Source organism: Glycine soja, chromosome 10 (genome assembly GCF_004193775.1).
Source record: "Glycine soja cultivar W05 chromosome 10, ASM419377v2, whole genome shotgun sequence".
NCBI classification, from domain to species: Eukaryota; Viridiplantae; Streptophyta; class Magnoliopsida; order Fabales; family Fabaceae; genus Glycine; species Glycine soja.
Window position 1 is genome coordinate 45,076,416 of NC_041011.1, and position 24,334 is coordinate 45,100,749.

At 29.8% G+C, this 24,334-nt stretch overlaps 2 protein-coding genes across 2 annotated transcripts; one reads left to right on the top strand and one right to left on the bottom strand.

The window, feature by feature from the left end:
* Positions 1-2,906: 2,906 nt before the first annotated feature.
* LOC114372678 (transcription factor HHO3-like) lies at positions 2,907-5,528 on the bottom strand. Its single transcript, XM_028330362.1, has 5 exons — positions 5,393-5,528; positions 4,979-5,268; positions 4,560-4,836; positions 4,395-4,471; positions 2,907-4,097 (listed from the first exon to the last, which is right to left on the bottom strand). Exons 1-5 carry the CDS (start codon positions 5,526-5,528, stop codon positions 3,726-3,728), a joined length of 1,152 nt encoding a protein of 383 aa, XP_028186163.1. The 3' UTR covers positions 2,907-3,725.
* Positions 5,529-17,284: 11,756 nt separating this feature from the next.
* Positions 17,285-18,997, top strand: LOC114369715 (zinc finger protein WIP6-like). The gene is made up of 2 exons (XM_028326960.1): positions 17,285-17,713; positions 18,077-18,997. Exons 1-2 carry the CDS (start codon positions 17,339-17,341, stop codon positions 18,521-18,523), a joined length of 822 nt encoding a protein of 273 aa, XP_028182761.1. The 5' UTR covers positions 17,285-17,338; the 3' UTR covers positions 18,524-18,997.
* The last annotated feature ends 5,337 nt before the right edge of the window (positions 18,998-24,334 follow it).

Here is a 24,334-nt window from a genome sequence, read left to right on the forward strand (position 1 = left end):
TTCCTTATCATAATTATCAAGGGAGGCTTAATATATTTAGAAAGAATCGATCAACCAAACTCTAATTAGGACTTTACTATATATACACTGTACCCTTTGTCTATACGTTGTTTTTCCAATTTTTAAGAGAACATTAAGGGTCACTTGACCTTAGATCCACTCAAGGGACAGATTTAGACTCTATCCAACTGTACTCTTGCCCGAAAAAGAAAATCTCCATTGGTCCAAGTCCATGTTCTAATGATCCAAGTCATACAATCAACAATTAATTAAATTATAATACCATCGACTTATCAAACACGATTAATACTTTTTTGGTCAACACGTGGTTCAATCAGTCATCAAAAAACAAATCCTTCACGTCTTCAACCACTATAAATTATTAAGATCTCGTATATGATCAGCTGAATATATATCTAGAGAAAAAACCTGTCAATTTTTGCTAATCCAACACTTTAATTAATTAAAATAGGTTAAGTTATAAATTTAGTTCATATGTCTAATACTATTTTTTAATCTTTATATGAAAAAAAAAACATTTTAATTTCTGCATTAATTTTATCAGAATATACCTCATTATGACTTTACAGCTTTGAAATGTATTCCAAGGAATTCGAATTAGGAATGTCCTTCGCTTCTGAAATTTACACACCATCCACACACACATTACACATAGAAGGGTGTCTAGATTGGAGATTGATTTGTGAGCTTTACCTAGAAGAAGATAATATAAAGTAACAAAGGAGAATATACTATCACATTCATTAGATGTTGATATTTAAAATAATATTCCTCTCATTATCCTCGAATATTCCTGATGGGGACCATATATATTGCCCATAGGTGACTTTGACGACAATCCTTATATATATATATGTGTGAGTTGTTAATTTTCTCCTTCGATACGTAGATGAAGCTATGTATATGCGCAAGCGTAAGCAATAAATTATAGACAGAAGGCTCCAATTGCAGCTTTTGTCGTCCGTTTTAATTTGTTTGTTTATGATACTTGGTCACTCACTGCTAATCAGGGCAAACGCATAATTAATTCTATATAATTGAGTCTAGTTGGTACATGAATATTGAATTCTCAAATTAAACTTTCCATTTATATATATATATATATATATATATATATATATATATATATATATATATATATATATATATATATATATATATATAACCCAGATCACCGCCATGCAAATAATAGCAACATCAAATACTGGAGTGCAACATATTTAGACTTTGGAGTTTAGACAGTTGTTTAATTGCAAGTTTTTGTTACATTTTTTTCTTCGCAGAAGAAATATGCTTGGATAGGTATCTTAATTCTCAAAAAGCATCGAATTCTAAAACCCACGAGGCCACGAGGAGTGGATCCTAAATTAATGAATGTGAATATTTCTACGTCATAAGGTGATTGTAAATGTTCCTTTTACTTTTTGAACAATCTTGAATATCTGTTTACGTAAATATAACTATGATCCCAGTTTGACACATAATTAAGTATAGAAAAAATTGGACATTTGCGTAAATATGAATAATAGGAAATCCACTACATCATGCTTTTTCTTTTACTGCAAAGATCAGATCATGTTTTTCGATTAATTGATTAACCTAATTAATAGAGATTGATTAATTTTATCCATGTGATCGGAGGGAATATTATTGAGTATCCACACCTAACTCGCAATATAATTAGAAAGGTTGGCCGATTGAAAGCTTTGACTTTTTGTGTGCTTGTGATTGTGGATATACATTTGTTGTGCTTTTAAGGTCATTTTGCATAAAGTAATGTGTGTAGGGTGATTAAAGAGGCAATGCAAAGGGTGCCGAGATAGAAAAATAAGAAAAGAGAGGAGGGAAAATAACATTATTTGACTATTCAGTGGCAAGTAATATTGTAAAAGATTCTATTGATGACCAATGGAGTTCCAATTTCATATAGAAGGAGTTTAGCAGCTAATTCTTAAAAAATAACTAAGATTTTGTCTAGCATACCTAATAGTGTAAGACCCGATGCTATCTATTACTTACTGTTAAGTACCCTCATTCAATGCACCAAATACAACTTTTATCTGTTCATATTTAAGAAAACAAACGTTTTCTAGGAGAATGTCAGTCATTTTAGACAGGTAATAAACCTCAATCTCAGGAAGAAAATAAACGTTTCCTAAAGAGATTTGACGTGACTTAAGTTGTTCGTCTAAAGTGGATTTGCAATGCACGTTTGCATTGTTTAATATAGTAGTTTGGTAATTTTTCATACAAAAATCAATAATTTTTATATCAAGGGTACACTATATTTCTTAGGGTAGGATAAAATGAAAATTAAATCAAAGATGATAAATGCCCTGTCTTTAATTCTCATCATGCATGGCATGTTAGAGTTGTAATTTTATAAAATTATTTATGTGTATTTATGTAACATCTTAAGCTGTTAGAAGAAAAAATATAAATAGTTTTTTTTTGTGATATAAATAGTTTTATTTACGAAGGATTTTGCATTACATGTTTCATACAAAGTAACCAGTTTGCTTAAGGAGAGCATAGAAAGTGGTTCTGGTCCATATGATCCTCCATGCATCGTTAAGTGGATGATTGTCCTGTTTAAGTAATTTTCCTTGTTTCTATTAGGCTTGTGGCCCCGACAAACAACTCTTCTAAGTTCTAAAGGTTAACAGATTAGCTTCATTTAAGAAATTTTAAGTGGAAATTCTAAAAACAACGAAAACAATATAAGAAATCAATCAAGTTGAAAAGGAAATTGAATTAATCCGTCCTTAAAATAAACATGACTGTAGCCATATTTTGCCATGTAAAGACAAAAATAGTTGTTTGATGAGGAATCAAATTTAGAAGATTCCAATGCAGAATCCTGTGGTGCAAATGACTTAAATATGTGTGCAAATTTCCAATGCTTGTATTTATTTGGTAATCTCTTGTGCAACTTGCAAGTTCATTTGGGGCCACTCTCAACCAAAAGGAAAGAGACAAGGACAGAAAAAAAATTAATGAGGACCCTCCAGCAAAACCTAACCTCTGCTGTAATCTTTAATAATCCACAATAGTCATTTGGTCATAATCTAATTAGTTTCATAACTGACAGTTTTTGAAACTAATGAAGCTCTTCAGAAATACTATTGTAATTCACAGTTGCTGAAATTGGCATTTTCACAACTGACACATGTCTGCATCTTTTTTTGTCCTATGTAGGTTCTGTTCATTGCATATTCCATTGGATATTCTTAGATCCTCCTTCATAGTCATCATGCTACAACTATAATCCATTAATTCTAACTCCAACCAAACAACCAAGACAGTGTAGGTGCTTAGGTGGACCACTTTTAATTCCCAACTAACACAGTGGTGTGATTAATAGTTTACCCAAGGTGTAAGGAATATGACTAAGTCAGAACAGTAACTTTAATTTGTCACAATCTTGAGAAGCTGGACCAATTGAAACATTGAGCATGCTTCCAAATTTTAAAATTCGAAATTTCAGTTCACCTTCTGTACCAAGGAGATAACATAGTAACCAGCCAAGAGGGTGGGACTTCATTTGACATCAAAACTGTCACCTTCTGTGTATTTTACCTCTATGATTTAAATCCCAGATAACAGGAGTAAAGAACATTTTTAGTAAAAAAAAAAGTCATAAGAAAATATCTAAGGACTTTCTACAACAACTTGGTTACAAAACTTGTGCAATATCTTAAAACTCAATAGCCAAGGGAAGTAGAGGTATGTGTGGAGGAGGATGAGGTAGGGGAATTTGAATGAACAGCTCCTTCACTGTGATTAGCCCTTTCATCTGAAATTGAATGCTCAAACAGCTTTACCTTCTTAAACTGTGGATTCTTAATTGAATCAGCTGGTGGGTGTGAAACAGGTGTAGGGTGTGTGGCCACTGGTGCATAAATTCCAGCAGGTGCTGCAACTGTGGCCACTTCTCTTGATGCTGTTGAGGTAGCTACAGCTGCATATTCTGGTGATTGGACAAAAATGTTTCCTACAAGGACAAAAGGTGCTGCTTGTGGATTGGAACTGTTGTGAACCATGGGACTTGGCCTTCTAGTGTGCAAACGGTATTTCTGTCCAAAACCCCAAAAGAAAATTTTAGACTATGGATTCAGAATATGGAACATTTGGAACTCAAAAATATTAAGTTACTGTAATTGTGCAACAAAATCTTAGCACTATTTAAGACTGGAGGGGAGGATTTTAACTTTTAAGAAACAAGAAAAACAGTTAACGATTCCATATGATGGAAAGAACTGGATAGACTAATAGCAAAAAGACTCCAATTATGACTTTACTAGCTTAAGCCAAATTTGATAGCAAAAGTTTGGGAATTGGGTTATATAAATCATCCTATATAACTAACATACCTGCAAATGGCTTTTGACTTCATCATTTGTGAGGCCATCAACATTCATTATCTCTCTAATTTGCTTTGGTGTGGCAGCTGCAGAAACCACCAAAATAATCAATAAGCAATTATAGTAACATCTCAAACACATAACAATCAGAACATACTATATAGAGATACTCACTATCTGCACCCCCAAGCTGCTGAAGGGCATGCAAGAAGCGCTTGTGCAAGTCCTGTGACCAGCACCTGCGCTGCTTTCTCTGTCCCTCATTCAGAGATTTTTCTGCTGCGGGTTCTGCGGCGCTAGAACTCGCGGCGGCTACCGAGGTTGAAGAGGGTGCTTTACTCAATGATTCACTTGTCTTTGCACCTCTTTCTTCCTTGTGGAATGGCTGGAAAGCACCACCACCATTTCCACTTCTCTTCAATTCCAATCCAGGCACTTTCTTATTCACATCCTGAACAATTTTCCACAGGAAATTAGAATTTTTTGAGACACACAAAAACAATTCAATTCAACTCATCTCTTCAACAAAAAGCACAAAACAAAAACTTATTAAAACAATGACAAATTGACAATTAAGCTTTTGATTTTCTTACCTCCTCAGCTGGGGGATCTGGATTCCACAACTGAACAGATCTAAGCCAGTCGGATTTCCTCTTATCACTGTTATTATTTTCCTTTGAAACCCTTTGCTTGTGAGAATGTTGCTCATCATCCTCATCCTCTTCATCACAAAAAGGGGATGATGATGCCATTTTCTTGATTGGAATAAACTCCTCCAAAACAGGCCCTTCCGTTGATGTTGTCTGCTCCGAACACTCCGAGTGGCCATTCAAATTATACTCACTCGCAGTTCCAGACAATTGCTGCTTGCAAGCTTCAATGGCTGCCAAAAAAAAACAAGAAACCAAAATCCCCTCAGAAAACAAACCCAGAAAAGAAAGGAGGAAACTTTATGATCCTCAAGCCAAAACAACAAAAGTGTATGGCTGGTTTTTTTGTTGCGTTACCTTGAGTGACCAGTTCCAAGGAAAGAGGTAGCTCTTTGGAGAACACCTGAATCTTACGGCGTTCTTCTTCCAATGTTTGGATGTAGTCAGGGAAGCCCATCTTCAAACTGTGCATTTTCTCAGTGAAAAAATACATTTTTAAAGGAAGCCAAAGGTGGTGATGGCGTTAAGAAGAAGAACGAGAAGAAGAGTGGGAGGGAGAAGGGATATATAAGGAAATGGCGTTTTGTAGAAGCAGAGAGAAAGAGCTTGTCATTGAAGAATATGGGATCTTGGAATCAAATTTTGGAATAAATAAAATAGACTTGTAAATCAACCAAGAAAAACAATTGAAAAAAAAAAAGAAAAAGAAAATTCCCAACAAAGAAGGAAGAGAAAGAGAGAGACAGATCGAGAAAACGAGACATTGAAGCAAACGGCTCGGGAAAATATCGCGGTCGGGGCGTCGCATACAAAACAAGAATCTTCGATGCGTTTTATATTGTTTTTTATCTTTTTTAATATGTTCTTCTGCTATTATTGGCAGACGAATAAATAGTTTTTAGTTTTGGAAAAGAATGAGAAAATGAAACTCCTGTGTATAAATTTTAATAAAAATAGAAATTAAAATATATGGAAAAAAAATTTAAAATGACACACGAAATATTTTAGATAGTCTTATGATCCTTTAAGTTTGGCTCAACCATATTATTTTTAAATTTTAATCCATAATTTTGAATAATTAAAAAATGTATTATATTAGAATATCATTTTTATTTGAGATGTTAGAATATCATTAAAAATATTTTTAAAAATACTTAAATCAACTCGAAAAAACTAAAAGATTAATAAAAAAATATTTTATATAAGTACATAGTATTTCATAGATTTATCTCTTGTAAAAAAAAGTATTTCATAAATGGAGTGATTTTTTTTAAAACTATCATGATTTTGATTTTTCTGTAAGACATTTAGTTATCATATAAGTTTCGGTCATAATTTATTTTTAAGAAATCAAGAATGTATTTTATAATAATTAAACTTAAGTTTTTAATATAAAATCAATGTGTATTATCCATTGAATAATATCTATTGAATATAATTTATTGATATAATAATAATAATAATAATAACAAGTAATTAATAATTAATAATTTCCACGGATAGGAAGGGAGAGAGAAGGCTATTTTATTCGCATTTAAGCATTTTCTTCGTGCGCTAGTAATTGCACTCTTTCCGGTCTTTTCTACCTTTTCACCAATCACTATTCTAGTTTAAGTATAAGATAAAAAAATTCTCTCCTCTATCCTTTTTCTGCCAGCCTTTCTATTTAATATTACGCTACATTATCTTATGAAAAGTAAGTTTTTGTCAAATCATATTAATTGAGTTTAATATGCACATTTATAATGTAAAATAGATTTATATTATTATTTAATTATAAACTAATATTGATAATTTTTAAAGATAATTTTATAAAAGTTAATAAAATTTATTATATTGAGATTAATGTTTTTACTTGATAAAAAAATTAAGATTGTTAATAAAATAAAAAAAAAAGAGACAAACAGGCCAAGAAAAAATGTTTTTTAAAGACGAGGAAAAAAATAAAAAAAAAATGGTTATAAATATTAAACATAAAAATATATGTTGAAAGATATGAATCTTTTAATCTAAATTATGCAAGGAATATACCCCATGAGTTCCAAAGAAAAGGGAATGACCACGTTGCAAGCGTGTATTATGCTCCGTAATATGAGTGAGTGGCCTTTCATGGCTTCCAATGGCCAACCCTATTAATTTAGCATCCACTTTTCTCATGTTTCAATGTTCCTATGATTCTCTAGCGTACCGCTAGTACCAGCTGTGCATGACTTTTGTTACGTCTCAGTTTCTATAAATATTCAGGACCACTTCACATTAGCTTATTATTACATTTTTGGGTGTGTAAATGACTTGAGATTAGCTTAATTTATTATTACACACTTCATAGGTATTCTCTTTCTCTCTCTATACATGTGGACAGTGGAGTGGACACACACAACAGCCCTATTTAGGTCATGCTTATCTGAATCAATTTAGTCCTGCCTACAATTTGCTTAATTATTCTAAATTTTAAGGACTGACGCTTTGTTTGGATGATGAAAGAAGTAGAAAAGAAAAAAGTAAGAAAGAAGAGAGAATGAATGAAATATTTTTTTTTTAAAGTGTTTGGATTCAAAAAAGTAGGGGAAAAGTAAAAGACAAATGAAAGTTGAATTTTTTTTCTTTACCTATTTGGTTAAATAGAAAAGTTGAGAGAAAGAAAATTATGTTTTTTTAAACAGACATATTTACTCATAATTTTCTCTCCATAGTCATTTCTCTCTTCATAACTTTCCCCTTCTCATTTTCTATTAATCCAAACAATGCATAAGTTCATGTAATAAAAAAAAAGAGATTTATATTAAATTATGTATATTAAACTTAGTTTATGTTCATCTTATCAAATATTTTCAATTCAATAAGATAGTTTATTAGTTTTTAGCTTTTTAACTGACTTATAAATTAATTTTATTAAATGTTTAATAATTTTATGATTCTCAGACATGAATTTTTTTCTTGTAGTAAATGTCCCACTAAAGTAATTTATCCTTTCTCTCTATGTATCTATCCCGATTGAAGTTATAGAAGGGATAACAAGTAGATGATTTGCTTTTCTTTGGGAAATGAATGATAACATGTAGGATAGTACTGCTGGTGTTTTATGTATGTGACAGCTCAGACTTGAGAATGAATTCATTGTTCTGCATTGTGTTAGTTTATTTTATTTGGATAATAAAATAATACCCTGCTTCTGATATTACAATAATGTATAAACAAAAGATTTACTAATTCAGTCCCTAACATATTTTCATAATTTTGTTTGTTATTTTTTTAAGGTTTTTTTTTCTAATTTTTAAATATATTAATTATTTTTTTAACATATTTTTATTTAATTATTTTCTTTTTAAATATTAATGAAAAAAATTGAGTGGATAGAGAAATAAAAATAATAATTTTAAAATGATAGTATAATTAATTTTTAGATTTAATATAATTGACTAAACTAACTATTTTTTTTAAGGAGTGTAAATAAGTTAAAAAATCTTATAATTAGGTAACCAGGAAGTATAATTTTCAGTAGAAACATGCAAATAGAAACACATGCATTACCTTTATTCTATTTTATTAGTATTTCTTCAAAAGAAAATCGAAGAAGAAGAAAGAAAGATGTGAGTCTGTGTATTATTTGTTTTTCTAACTATTCGGTTTTGATGTCAGAGTATATTATGATTTTTGTGAGTGAAGAAGTATCACTCTAAAAATTTTATATGCGTGATAAAGAGACATTTTTTTTCGGATTTTGCAATCAGTGTCCTAATGATAATTGTTAGGGCATCTATTATGCTAGGTTGTTTAAACGAATTGTTTATCATAATTTTGTAGATTTTAGAATTTTGCATAAATTTAAATACTGAAAGTTTACTTTAGTATCAAAGGTTATTGAAGTAAGAGATACTTAATTTAACAGTCTTATAATATTTGAAAAATATTTTATTTTAATAAAAAATAATTGTTTATATTGTTATGTCATTTGTTTTACTAAAGAAAAAAATTAAGTAACCTTACTTAAAAGTTAAACAGTCATATAAACATTTTCATTAGAGATACAATGAGGAATTAAAATGAGAAAATTCTTAATGTATTAATCATAAGTGCAAAAACAATCATGAAGAATCCAGTTTTATAACTCCCAATAAAGAACTTTTTATTCTTAATTTTTTAATTAGTATACTTAGGATACTAATTACCATTTATCTTATTTTTTACATCAAATTTTGTGAATTGTGGTTTGCATTAGGAAAAAAATATTGAAAAATGTATAAATTCAATGATTGTAGATTTGTAGATGTTGTGGATCAGACTTTAATTTCCAAGTTCCGTGAGAACCATGAAAAAATAGAATGAATATAAAGAGCTAGAAATGAGCTTATTAGAAAAAAGACAGATGAGCTACGAAGAAGAGAAGATAGATAAAGGAAGAAAGAGAGAGAGAAGAAACTGCTCATATATTGCCTATACAATGATGGAAAATGTTCTAGCTAACAAGCAACGAGTTTCCATCAAAGGCCTATTCATAGGCTTAGGGAGCTACCACTTTATTAATTACTATCAGTTATGATGGATTTGGTTTTCCTTGAGGAAGTAGGAAAATGTCCCACTTTCATGACCCAAGTGGGTCAACTCATAATTTATATGAGAAGTTCAATTTTATGGTGAGCAATAAAACTTGCATGCATCTACACAAACAGTCTGATGCCAAAGTCAGAGAATATAAAAGGCGAATTATGAGATTCAAATGTATATTTGTAGGCATAAAATGTCTTATATAATGATAAATGAAGGAAAATTAAGTAGTTATTCTGGGCAATGGGTCACCTGACAAGTCCAAAATATCTACAGAACACCATTGTTTGAATATAAAAAGCCAAATTTTTCACAAGATGTTAAATTTTTTATATCATTTTGTTTTGGTCGAATTATTTTTGCGCATTATTAATAGATTTATTTGTAATGGGTCTATCAGTTCTGTCAAACAGATTTGATCAAGCCCACTAGTGTTTTCTTGGAGGCTAAAAATACTGAGCTCTTTCTCTGTCCCTCTTGAGTTGGTACGTTAGATGGGCAAGCCTTGGGTAATATCCAACGCATCTTTTTTTTTTTGTTGAATATATGCAACCCATCTGGCACGACCGATAGAGTTCCATTGCCTTCAAATTTTGTCTGTTTTTCAACCAAAAATTTCTTCTTGTCGGTTTGGTTTCCAATGCAACCAAGAAAATAACACGATCTTTTACAATCCCAATTTTCATACCCAAGTTGTAGAAAAAATATTTGACACAAGATTGCTGTATATAGCTTAAAGGAAAGAAAGAGAAAAAAAATTGAAAAATGTAACGAATAGGGGAAAAGAAATATAGACATGTAAAGATGCAAGGTAAGTAGCACTTAATATAACCCATAACTATCAACAAATTACAACGGCAAGACCCTATATAACCCCTAACCCCTTTTTTTGAGTTGTACTATTTTCTCTTTCCCACTACCATTATAATTAGTGATACCAACACCACTACTTTTATTATTATCACTAACACTATCATTATTGATTATATAGCTTATTATCATCCTTATTACATAACAATTATAATCATTCTCTCTATCACTCTAATAATCACTAATGTTATTGTTACTGTCACAATTGTAATTATTATTATCACCACCACTATAATTATCATTATTATATAATTTTTTGCCACCACAACTCTCTCTCTCTTTGATAGTTTTAATTGATGTGTCAAATGTTAGTTGGTTAATAAACATGTTATCATCAAGTTCTATAATTATGAATAACTTGTACCTTATTTGTTTTACCTTATATGCCTTCATGGAAGTCTATGTGACTCACTCCCTTTTTTTTACAGGTTGCGACCCTTAAATTTGGTGGGCCAGTTTTGCCTTACATTATACTTGCATGCTTACAGGCTTATTGGTAATTTTAGTTAACTTAACTGACCACTGAAAAAGAAAGATGGTGATTAAATTGGAGGGAAATATCAAAATATATAAGAAGGAACGTGAAGTGAGGAGGCAGTGACAGATGAATGATGAGGAGCTATGAAAGTCTGAGATATATAACACTGTTTGGTTTGTCCAAGTTAATTTCCTTTCTCGTACAAAAATAACAAAATGGCAAAGTTATCTTCGGCTTTCCCACATTCAAGTCCCACTTAAACCAAATTCACAAAGCAACTCATGCACCACCTAAAGTGGTGCTCCTGTCTGTACTTTTTTGGCCCATGCCATTCAATCCATGTGTTGGATCGAATCCAAAGCCTCTCAAATAGACATTCAATTCATTCATCTTCTAATTCCTCTAACCCCGCGCGCCCAGAAAGTTTTTTGCTTTCACCTAATTAGCACCACACCTAGCTAGCCTATAATGGAATTCCTGGAGTGAAGGATTTTATCATAAACATGCATGGCCGGGATTTGAATTTGAATCTGAAATTAATTATATTGATAACCTTTAAATATAAGTTATTTTTTATAATAAAAAGATATTAAAAATATGTTAAAAATATTTATTTATCAGTTATTTTTTACTTAAATGTTAAGAATTGATATTTTTCTTATTTATGACTTGCAAATATGAAAAGAAGGGATTAAAAGCGAAAAAGATCCAGAAAATATAAAAAATATGAATAAGGAAGATTTTTTGCATCGGACTCAAGTCCATTCCAACAACTATAAAAAGGGAGCTAAGCCAAAGAGAAAATACACCACACCGAGTTTCAGAGCATTCTAATACACACTTAAAGTCTGAGAACTCTCCTTTAGAGAATTTTCTCTCATCATTTTCTATTCTTTTTTTTTCATCCCTTCTCTTCCATCAATTTCTAAATCCCTTTTCAAGTGTAAGGCTCCTTATGACTATAAGAGGTTAAACTCTTAGTTAGGACCTAATAGGCTTAAAAAGTTAAAAGATGTATTGTACACTTCATATCTATCAATGCAAACAAGTGTTTTCTTTTCTATTATTCTTTCTTATTTTAATTTTATGTATCATTAATCCTTGCATCATCTTTGGGGGTTAAGTGCTCGACAAAGGATAATCCTTAATAGAAATACAAGGAAGGTCTTGCATGCATCTTTTTTAAGAATTAGTTGCTCGATAGAGGGTAATTTCTAATAAAATTAAAAGAAAGAGGTATCTTAATAAAATCATTGTTAGACATAAAGTGATTGTGTTATGCTCATGCATCAAAGAAAACATCTAGAATTAGAACTTCATGTATTTTATCAATTGAATCTTTGCAAAGATATTTAGAAGATAGATAAGTAAAATAGGTTTGTCATCGTGAGACATCAAGGGTAAATATTCTAATAGATGCGGGTAGGAAAAATTCACCTGATAGAGAAAAATATCAAATAATACATCTTAGGCAAATAAGACATGTTAAGTCCTAACATTCTCATCACATTAAATTTTCTATTATTCCTTTTTTTTTCTATTATTATCTAATATTCATTGTTCTATTCTTTTAAAATCATCTTTTATATCGCATCTTATCTTTTTTTCTTATAAATTGAAAATTATTCAATACAAGTACAAAATAAAATTCCCGTGAAAATCGACACTCGGACTTCTAAATCTTTAATACGGTACACTTGTCAAACCGTTAACATATATATTGTTACTGGTTTGCCTTAGAAAATGTTATTTCTTATGATTTTGGAAAGACAAATTTCTATATTTGGACAGTTATGTGGGACGTTGGTAGACTAAAGTATTTCCAGCTATTTTGGAAGGACAAATTATTAACTATGGAAAACTTAAGTAGTTTTATCAATGGGATAACTAATTAACTTAAACAAGATTCTAAAGAAATAAAAGGCATCCAAGTGAATAGACTAGCACAATCTTAAAAAATAATGAATCATAAGAAAAAGAACTTTACCATTTGTATTGTTTGGAACTGTTATTTCTTCTTATACTTTCTGTAGAAAGTTTCAAAATGTAATGTCCAAATGATCTCATAGAGGGATAGGTCAAAGGCTTCAAACATTAGTGTGTACCTAGATTGATTATTTTGCCTGTTGTAGATATATTTAGTAGGAAGAAGGAAACCCATCAAATGGTACTTGGTCAATGACAACTTGCATCACGTGGCAAGAGAAAATCTTATGATTTCCTAGATTTTCAACGACATAAAAATGAAATTGGTGCCTTCAATATAAATAAATAAAAAATAAAAGATTGGTGCCAAGGCAACCAACAAAGACACATTATAAATATATGTAAATTGGCAAGCATCCTGTACCTGCCATAAACAATGTGTTAATGCTGTAGGTCAAGGTTTTTTTCCTTAGGAGTTAAAGATAAGATTTATAATAATTCATGTATTTTTATTCAATCAACTGAATTAGATCCTCTTAATATATGTTTGTAAGGTTTTAATAAAACATAATATAATAAGTAAATTTTGTGATAGTTAAATTCATGTTTCATTTGGCAAAGAAAAATGTATAGTACAAAAGCCTTATAGGATACCTTAATTGCTAACAGATACCCCAATTTCTATAAGATTAGTAAGGAAGAACTAAACAAATAGTAATTTGTAACATGTTTGTTTTCAAGAAATAATGAAAAAATGAATATATTGTAAACAAAACCTTCAGCATCTTGTAAAGAGACTACTTAAATTTTATTTTAAAAGTCGCATTTTATGTTAAAAATGTCAGAAAATAAACAAATCAAAACATCTTTTATACATGAATTTGTTAATTAGTTCAACCAAACTCCTAAGCCTAAAGGTAATTTATATAGTCATTGTAGACAATTGAATGGTATATATTTCTCACAATTTCTATAAAATAAATCAATTTACCATAGCTGCATGAGACAGTCAGGTGTTCAGCACTCTACATTGGAGTATATATATCTGTTTCTTCTTCTCATGAAACAAGAGTCCGGGAGAGTAGATAGGAGAACAATAACCTAGAACCTACAAGAAATTAATCTCTAGGCAGTAGGCATGCTGAAACTAGCTTAGATAAACTCAAATTTGGAACTTCTACCTAACCTTTTGCCACCTTTTTTAGTTGGTGTGTGGATCACCTGAGTGAAGGCCAAGAGATAGATTGGTCATTGATGAGATGATTGAACAGTCACTCAAAGATTCCAAGTTTTAGGGCTATGTCCAATCAAAGACCATGGCCTACCAGCCCTTTACTTCAGCCCATTAATGCTGCCCCCTATCAATTTTGTCCACCATGGATGCTACTGTACTGTTCACGAGATGCTTCAACTTATGACCTGATTTGCCACCACGTACAACAATCGCCCCATATTTCTGACCTTTTGCCCGACATTGAGAATTTTATCATTTAGTTCTATACCCTTGACCCGAGCTATACAAAATTTACTAGGGTGATTTCAGATTAATTAAAGTTACTCAATCGCATACGTAGTAGGGTTATGGATACTGGAGTACTTCTTGAAATTTAAGTACTAAAGTGAATATAGGGTGATTTTGTTCAATTTTTTTTTAAAAAATATTTATTTTAATAAAATAAACAGTTTTATTTATTTATTTATTAGTATATTTGTCTAAAATATTTCTATTTAAAAAAATTATTTTTTATTTATTTTTAGAAACATATATATCATATCTGTTTATTAAAAAAATATTTTTTTTAAAAACATACTTATTTTAAAATTGATTTTTTTAAAAGTTTAAACAAACCAGCCTATTTCATCAAATTTAAGTAGGGTCATGGATACTATTATCTCGGGTCTCGATTATAAGAAGAAAAAAAATCATATTTCACACTTATTAAAAAAATTAGTTAATTTTATTAGATTATATTATTTTCAATTGGAAAAAAAATATGTTTCCTAAACTATCATTCATTAAAACTTAATATCAAGTATAAAAAAAGTCATCAACTTTATTAAATGAAGAGTAATATGAAAATAACCAAGAAAATACAGAAAATTAATTTTTTTTATATTTAAAATAAAAAATAAGATTTTTATTTCTTATATTTGACACCAGTACTTATCGAAATGAGTAAATTAATTACACTAGTCATTTTTAAGGTTTGATAAAATTATACAAACTTTTTTTGTTCTTTTAATATAACAACGCCCTTATAAGGGAACATGTACGATGCAATATTTATAAAAATATTTAATATGGCTAGTGTAACTGTGTAAGGTATAAATGATGTAGATATAATGTTTTTTAAATAATTAAGGTGATTAGTATAGGAGTAAAAGCAAAGAGAATGTAATTTTATAAAATCTCATAAATAATTGGTATAGTTTATCCTGTTAAAATTTGTTTCTTTACGTTTCCAACTCCAGTGCGATTTTATACACAAACGTTAATTAGTTATGCGAAAATTGCTTACTATCTCGATTTAGATGTTGCTAATCAAGATTAAACTAGGAGTGGTGTATATATAGTTATACACACGTACGTACACATGCAGTAGAGATTTCTTTCTCTTTCTCTCTGTAGGAATTGGAACAGTTAAAGTTGATTCACTCGAGTTTCATTACATGCAGTACTTCTCCATCACTGTCACAATCCCTTAAGTGAGAGAGAGAGGGACACACGCCTCCCCTTCTACAGTTCTCCATGTCTACTTACTCTATTCCTATTACCACTCACACTTATAGTTTTGTGTGTTTGCTGTCTGTATCTGAAATGGAAAGAGACTGTACCATTGCACACTCACTCTCACTTTTCGGTGTGTGTGCGTTGCAGGTAGAGATTTTATTTTTCTTATACGTTTTTTTTATAAAAAAAAAAGATAGAGAGAGATGCTTTGGTAGCGAAGAAAAAATTATCATGATATATATCCAAAGAAATCTAAAGGTTTTTGGTACAATTAGCTTTTAGGTCAATAATTGAATGAGTTTGTGTACCCTGTCAATAACTATATCAAAATCTTTAAATTTTTTAAAATGTCATTGAGTTTCTCAAAATATAAAGTCCAGCAATACTGGTTGAAAAATTCGTTTTAATTTTGTAATTTCATACAACTATTTTTAACAATTAAGATAGAGAAGATAAATTAGGTAAAATTGTTAAGTGTTGATCTGGTGATTGGTGCAGACGAGGGAGAAGTGAAGAGGAAGTGGCAGTGCCACTGTCACCAGCAATCTAGTAGATTCCTCTGCAGTTTTATGTCAACCCTACTCTTGCGTGTGTAACACTAATACTATTATAGTGTGAAATTCTGTTAGTATCTTTTATCATCACATAGTAGTTAATTAGTAGTATTAAAAATAACTGATCGATGTGATAGATGCTAACTGTAACTGTAACTGATGCCGTGTAAGAAAATTAACTTGCATTTACCTCTGTCGCGCCTAAAATTAAACTTCTTCCCAAAATACTATTTGTTTTGTGCTCTCCATTCTATGCTTTGCCTCCTCCACTCTTCTGTCTTTGCTGGTGCTGGCTCCTCCATTTCCAAACATTTCAAAATGCACACATATCATCCTTATCCTTTTCTTCATTATATATATATATATATATATTCTTGTCTCAAATATAAGAAAACAAATATTTTTTCTTGATTTAAAATATATAAAAAATTTAATTAATTTTATCTTATTTAATATTATTATTTTTTAAAATATTCGTCATTAGTTGAGTTGTTAGTTTTAATGACTCTTTCTTTTTTTTATTTCAAATTCTAATAAAAAATAAGTTAAAAATTACTTTTTAAATAAAATTGATGTCATTAAATATGCTTAATTAATTTTTTTAATTAATGTGAATTTTTTTTCTTATATTATAGACCAAAGAAAGCATACATTAATACCCTCTTTCTTTCTCTATTCTACCAAGCCTACTACTCCTACACCGGAAAGGAAATTAAATGAGAAAGCAGAGAAATATTTAAAATCTAAGTTTGAGAAAATAATAATAATTTTTTTAGCAGAAAAACAAGGTTTTTTCTTCTATTTTTTTTTTTACATTTTATTCAATGAAACAAAAGAAAGCACACTATTATTTTTTTTATTTACTAGTTAAATTAAATGTACAAAATATTTATCTGTTTTGACATGACTAATCTCTCTTAAAAAAAAGTCTAACTGAAAAATTCGAGCTGACGTAAATTAGTTTTTTTTTTCTATCTCCATTAAAAAGAAAACACAATAAGATAAAAGAAGTACACAAAAACAAGGATTTTTCCTATTAAAAAAATAAAAACACTGAAACAAAAACAAAATTAAAACACACAAATTATGTTTATTTATAGCCTTTATCGTCCCTCCACATTGAATTTCTCAAACCAAAACTCAACCCTCTCTCCCTCACTAGCTCTCTCTCATCTGCACTATTGATCCATAAATCAACCATGCAGAAAACATACTCTTTCTCCTTCATATCCTCTAGTGGCAGTGATAGTGCCTGCTACTTAGAAGCTGACGAAGTTGACAATGAAGATTCCATTTCCCTCTCCCTTGCCCCTCCTAGCCAGCACCAATTCAAATCCAAGGTCTCTAACCCAAAACACTCTTCTACTATGCCTGATCACCACCAGCAAAACCCTGACCTCATCAGTGGTGTAACAGTGGCCCTCCACATTGGCCTTCCCACCACCAAACCTTCTTCTCCTACTCCGATTCACTGTCGATATTGGATCCCTACTCCTCAACAAATCCTCATTGGGCCCACCCAGTTTTCTTGCACTGTCTGTAACAAAACCTTCAACCGTTTCAACAACATGCAGGTTAGTCAGTACCACCAGAAAATGAACTACCTATACTAGCCTCTCTTTTTTTAAAATTTTTTTTGGTAAATAATACTGATGAATATTTTAAAAAATAATAATATTAAATTTTTCCCATTAAATAGATTATTTTCCCATTACAGGTTAGTTGCAATACAGGTTAGTTGAGGTATGCACACAATGAGAATCAAATACAATTTTTCCCATTAAATAGATTATTTTCACATGTGGGTAGGGCAGGATTTACAGCATCAACCCTTGGGTTACCATAGTATCATTTTGTTGCACTATTTTGCTCTCAAGAATGGTCTTATATATACGAACGTTATAATGAGTGTGAAATTTTGTACGTAACACATATAGATGCATATGTGGGGACATGGATCGCAGTATAGGAAAGGAGCGGAGTCATTGAGAGGGTCAAAAGCAGGTTCTTCAATGCTGAGGCTACCCTGCTATTGCTGTGAAGAGGGTTGCAAAAACAACATAAACTATCCTAGGTCAAAGCCACTGAAGGATTTCAGGACCCTCCAAACACATTACAAGAGGAAGCACGGAGGGAAGCCATTCGAGTGCAGAAAGTGTCATAAGCCATTTGCAGTGAGAGGAGATTGGAGAACACACGAGAAGAATTGTGGAAAGCTTTGGTTCTGCGTCTGTGGTTCTGATTTCAAGCACAAGAGGTCCCTTAAAGATCATGTCCGTGCATTCGGCAATGGCCATGCTCCACATAACTTATTGAGTGAAGAAAGAGAGAATGAAGGTGGAGATGATGATGACAATGAAGTGGTTGTTTTTACTTTCAAATAATAATAATAATAATACTCCAACGTAGGTGTACGTTAGGCTCTTTTTTTTCGTTGTAACTAGGACTTGGATTGATCCATTAAAAGATTGTACCTTGTCTGTGGTGGAAGAAAAGGAGTGCAAGACAAACAGTGAAATGAAAGCTAAGGTTCTTGCATTAAAGCTTGAAGTGGCAGTCTTATCAACTTAAAAGGACGTTTTCTTTGATGCTACTTTTGCTGTGATTTTCAGAGAGAGAAAGAGAGAGTAACGTAACGGAGGTAGTCAAGACTGGAGAGTAATCAGTGAGTGTGGGTGCAGATGAGATGAGAAAAGGGACATGCAGACAAGAGCAGTCACAGATTCAACTGTTCTTGACTTTGCATTTGCTTGCCAAAGATAACATGCATCTCTATATTACAAATAAGGCTTCTTAAATATTTTTGGCCCCTGTATAGTTGCACTTACTTTCCAGTATGATATCTACATACATATTAAAACATGGCAATTTGATTTTTATAGTTATGTTTTTTTTTTTCCAATTTGACTCTCGTCTTGAAATCACTATTGACGATGTTGGTTTAATCATGAGTTCATGGCGTGACTTTCCACCGTTAGTTTTGTAGACTTAACTTTTCATGGTGCCTCGATTTCAAGAGAGGAGGTGCGTTTGTGACATTATATAGAAAAGGGGTTATTAAGAGAAGAAAGTCTAGAAGGTGTGGATATGGCTGTTGTGGTGGTGGATTGCCATTGTATATTTTTTTAATTCAATAAAATATTAATTATTAAATTATTAAATTTTATTTACAGAAAGAAGGATGAAACTCTTGGTATTTTATTTTATTTTTCTTAACCACTCAAGTCTTGTATCTCCAACCTATAATCTATATATTATGTAAAAAATGTGTGACGAAAAAGAGGGCAGAATGAGTGTGAGTTACGATGGAGCACTGATACGTGCTGCTGTTTTTGGGGTTTCACCCAAAGGCCTTTCTTTTGCCTTTTCAGACCAACTACAAACTGATACAACGAAACATTTTCAGACGCTCTGTATTTACCATTATTACCTCACTGTTTTAACCACCCTTTCTGTATGAACTACGAGAAATTATATTTATAAAAACAAAATATTCAATTACAATAGAGATTTAAAAAAGAGAAAAAAAATAATATTATAAAAATATCATATAAATAATATACCTCACAAATTATTTGATTAACTCTAATATTTTAAAGCACCTATTTTTTTATTCGTATCTTTACATTTTTATATTTCTTTATAATATTTTTCATTTTATGTACAAATTTTCACACTTTCAGTCAGTTTGGTTGGATGCTAATCTTTTTTTTCTTCTTGAAACTAATTTCATCTCTTACAGCAAGAATTGAAAAAGACATATTACAGCTCTCTTATTCCCAAATAAATACATATAATTAAACTCGTTACCTTTGTTGTAAGTTGGTCTTGGAAATAAACATAAGCAGGTGCATTAACTGTCACGGATTGAATTTTAATCACATTGCCTACAACAAAAGTGATTGCAGGTTATATTTAACAAAAATAATAATAACCGAGATGAATACAGGGTTTAAAAAGATAATTTTGAAAATTTCAAGTAGCAAATACAATGAAATTGTTTTTGAAGGATCAAAACTAATATGGCCATGCCATAACCATAAATCCATAATAGTAATAATAATCAAAACAATTACGTATGTGTGTGTATATATATATATACACACACATAGTGCATGGCCATTCTCAGCATTTTTCTTTGCTCGGTGCTGTCTTGTGCCATTTGCGTTGAAGCCTTTTGCCCTTTTTCGTTTTCTTCCCCTCTGGCTTCTTTCTTCTTTTATGTTACATGAAAAAGTAGATTGAAAAGGAACCATATATAAAAAGATTTGAAAACCTAGATAAGATCATTAAATAACTAATTGTATATGCACCATGCATGCTTTCATCTTGAAATTGAAAGTGCGCTCCTTTTTTCATGTTTTTAATTGATTTTCATTAATTAATATTGGAAAATAATAATGTTATTTATATACCATTTTATTTTACATCAATGGAAAGACACAAGAAATTTTAAAGTGTAACTAAGTCTCATACTAAAATATGACCAATCTAAAAGAAGAAAACTTATTCACCCGAAGACAAAAGTCCAAATTACGGTGATTATCCCTATATGTCATTTTATTTTACATTTTCCCACCATTTTTATATAATGAAATAAAAAACCACACATTTTATTATACTCTTTTCTTTTTTGCGTTAAAATTAATAATAAAAAAAAGAATGTGAACTATATGATGTAAGTCAGAAGGTTCATTAGAATTTAACACTTGGAGACTCGGGGGTCTTGCAGGGATACAGTTGGAAAACATAAATTATTTAAAGGTGTTAAGATAAACTCCTGTATTATTAAAAAAAAAACTCATGTATATTGTTTGAAAAGGAAAAATGATTCTAATTAATACATAATTTCTATTTAAAAAATAATTTCCCACACCCTTAAAAAGAATGTGATAATGTACCAAAATAATTATTAAAATATGTAAAAAAATAATGTGATATGACAGTATAGAGGAGAGAAAGAAAGGAGAAAAACAAAAGAAAATAAAAAGTTATGTGATAAAGAATATGATAAAAAAAATAAGATAAAATAAATGCAAGAGAAAGAAACATGAAAAAAAAATAGTTATCTTTATCATAACTCTCGATAGATACCTTTAATTTTGAAATAGAGAAAAGAAAAAAACATTATATAAAAGAAGTTATTATCCAATAAATTTGGCCATGTGAGGGTTATAAAGAAGTTATTTTATCTAAGATCTATCTATCTGTTTGAAAAGTAATGCGATGAGGAAAAAAAGTTCACATAGAATTACCAAAATAAAATAAGAGGCAGAATACTGAAGGCTTAAAAGCCCAAAGTCTTATTGATGCACTTATTTTCCAGTTGGGCACCCCCAAACGCTGCTGGCACTCATGACCCAAATGGAAGGAAAAAAACAAAATACCTTCTCGATCTAAAATAATTCTACTTCATCCTCAAGTATTTATACTTTTAAAATAATTGTTTTTCTGTTTAAATTTGAGCTATTTATTTATTTAAATAAAAATATAATTATTTATCTTATAATTAAGGTATGCAAAAAAAATTATTTAATGATTTAGAATTTTCTTAAATTAAAAAATCTATATAATATACAAATATTTGTCCGTTTGAAAGGAAATAATAAGAAAAGGAATAATTTTAAAATTTTCTAATATATTGATTTTTTTGACATATTTAATATTTTTTTATAATGTAATAGTTTTTTTAGTTTATACATTAAATATATAAAGCGTTACTTAGAACACGCATGTTCTTCTGTTTTCCTAATTTCAAAAGCGAAAGCGACTATTAGAAGAAGACCGAGTGTATGATACGCTTGATCTTGTGCACCCATCATTTCTAGTACTCCCAAGACTATGAAAACAAGGATGGATATAAATATCACAATTCGTTTTGAAAAATTCCAAATCCTGTCATTAATTATGGCAGGTATATATATATTGGAATTTATGAGAGACTACACTACTTGCTATTTCATTTCCACAAATACTTTTTGAATCAGTAAATGCTGAAAACATAACAGTGTTTCCTTCGCCCTTGTCATCTCATAAGTATGATATAATAAATTACCAATTGACATTTTATGAAGCAGAAGGTTAATATAATGAGTTTAATAAATTTTGTTTTGAAGTTTTTTTTTTATATAGAATACTTTCACTAGTATGATATACAATTATACTCAACTAATAATTTACTATGAATAACTTTTCTTAGAAGCAAAATGAATTAATTCATTGAAATTAAATAGAATTTACAATAATTAACAACTAGCTAGATAGTGTGAAGATATTAAGTGGGCTCAAACTTAAATCCTAACCTAAATTAAATTGACAAATCTGTCTAATTTAGGTACGTCGTAATAACTTTCATGAACACGAATGAAACAATTAATTGGAAGAAGAATAACGTTTTGTTTGAGTTTGAATTTTGATTGTTAGAAGGAAAGGTTAAGAAATTTTGAGTACTTAATTATTCGATAACTAGAATTAAAAACAGATTATTTTAACATTTTAGAGGATATATATCATCAAATCATCAAAGTTAGGAAATTAATATAATCTGTATATCCACCTCAAATTAATATATTTCGTGTTTTTTGTTCTCATTTTTATATATCCGATAAAAATTTATAAACAGGAAGACATACGGAACAAGTCCTTCTGAGAAATTCCTAGACGATGGAAACGATTTTCATCCCTTGTAGGAGTATCTAATATTTAATCTTTTTCAATAATAATAATAATAATAACTTTTTGCTCAAAAAAAATGTGGAAGTCCTTGAGCAGGCTTCGATTCTAACATCAAGCAATCTCTTGATAATTAAGTTTAGTGAGATGTTTAATTAAATATTATGAATTTAATTAGAATGTAAGGATAATGTAAATTTCTCTAATATTAATAATTAAATAATTGTGTCTCATAATAAGAATAGTAAAAAATATTATACTCCGTGATTAATGTGTATATCAGAATTGAAGAAAACTGGACAGTTTAATTAGCAGTCACAAAAAAACAATAAAAACAGTCAAATGGTAATTAATGCGGCGATTTTCCGTGAACGTATGTAGAAGTTGCGAAGAAATTAGTTTCAGACAAATATTTGATCAATCATCATTCATCACAGTAATGAAAGAACAATTTCAACCATATACGCATACCATACCATAGTGATTATACACATACACATAAAAATTGTATTATACTAGTAGAAATATATAGAAGTATCATTCTTTCGGAAGTAGCAACTGCAATAAATATAAAGTTTGTATGTAATATTCATGGGAATGTGCTAATTAAGGACTCCATAATAATAATAATAATAATAAAGTAAAATATTAGGATGTCAGATTCTCTACGCATGTGGTTACGTTTGAAATCTTCGGTTGCATGCACACGTACGTATGTGATACGTATATCCAAACCTAGCGTTAGAAAAAAATGAATTGAGCATGAAGCCCGTAACTGGATTGTGAGATGGCGAAACTCATCAAACCAATACTACTACAATAAATGTATATTTCCATATTGTATATTTTATAAAATAAATGCGTGCTTTCATATAATTAATGGAATATGAAAATTAATATTTATTTTCATATAATGTATATTATGCAACCAAAAAAAATATAATGTATATTATAATTATACTTTACAATAAATAAATGTATTTGATCTTATAAATTATATTTTAGATTTATAATGAAAATTTTAAATTGTGAAACGGTGTATTATATATTTTCTATCCGGTGACAATTTTTTTAAAAAGATTATTGAAATTTAATTTAAAAATAAAGATAAAAGAATAGAGTAAAAGTGATATACAATTAAAAAATTCAATATACAAATAAAGATTAAAAAAATAGAAAAATCAGATGATTAAGAGAATTTTTTTTAGCTAATTTTGGATATTAGTTTGTGAAATGTATTTTCAAAAGAATAAAGAGAAACAAATATTAAAAATATCTACATAAGAGAACAAAAGGAGTGACACTTTTACTCTTTTAAATTATGTATTAATTAATAATATAGAAATATATTAATATTTTTTTAACAATTTTTAAAATACTAGTCATTATTAAGTTAAATTAAGATAATATTTAAAAATAATTTTTTTCTTTAATTTAAATTTCTAAAATATTTTTTTTCTTACTTTTCTTTTTTCTAAAGGACGAGCTTGAATGTGACTAAGATATTACTGATGAAGAATAGA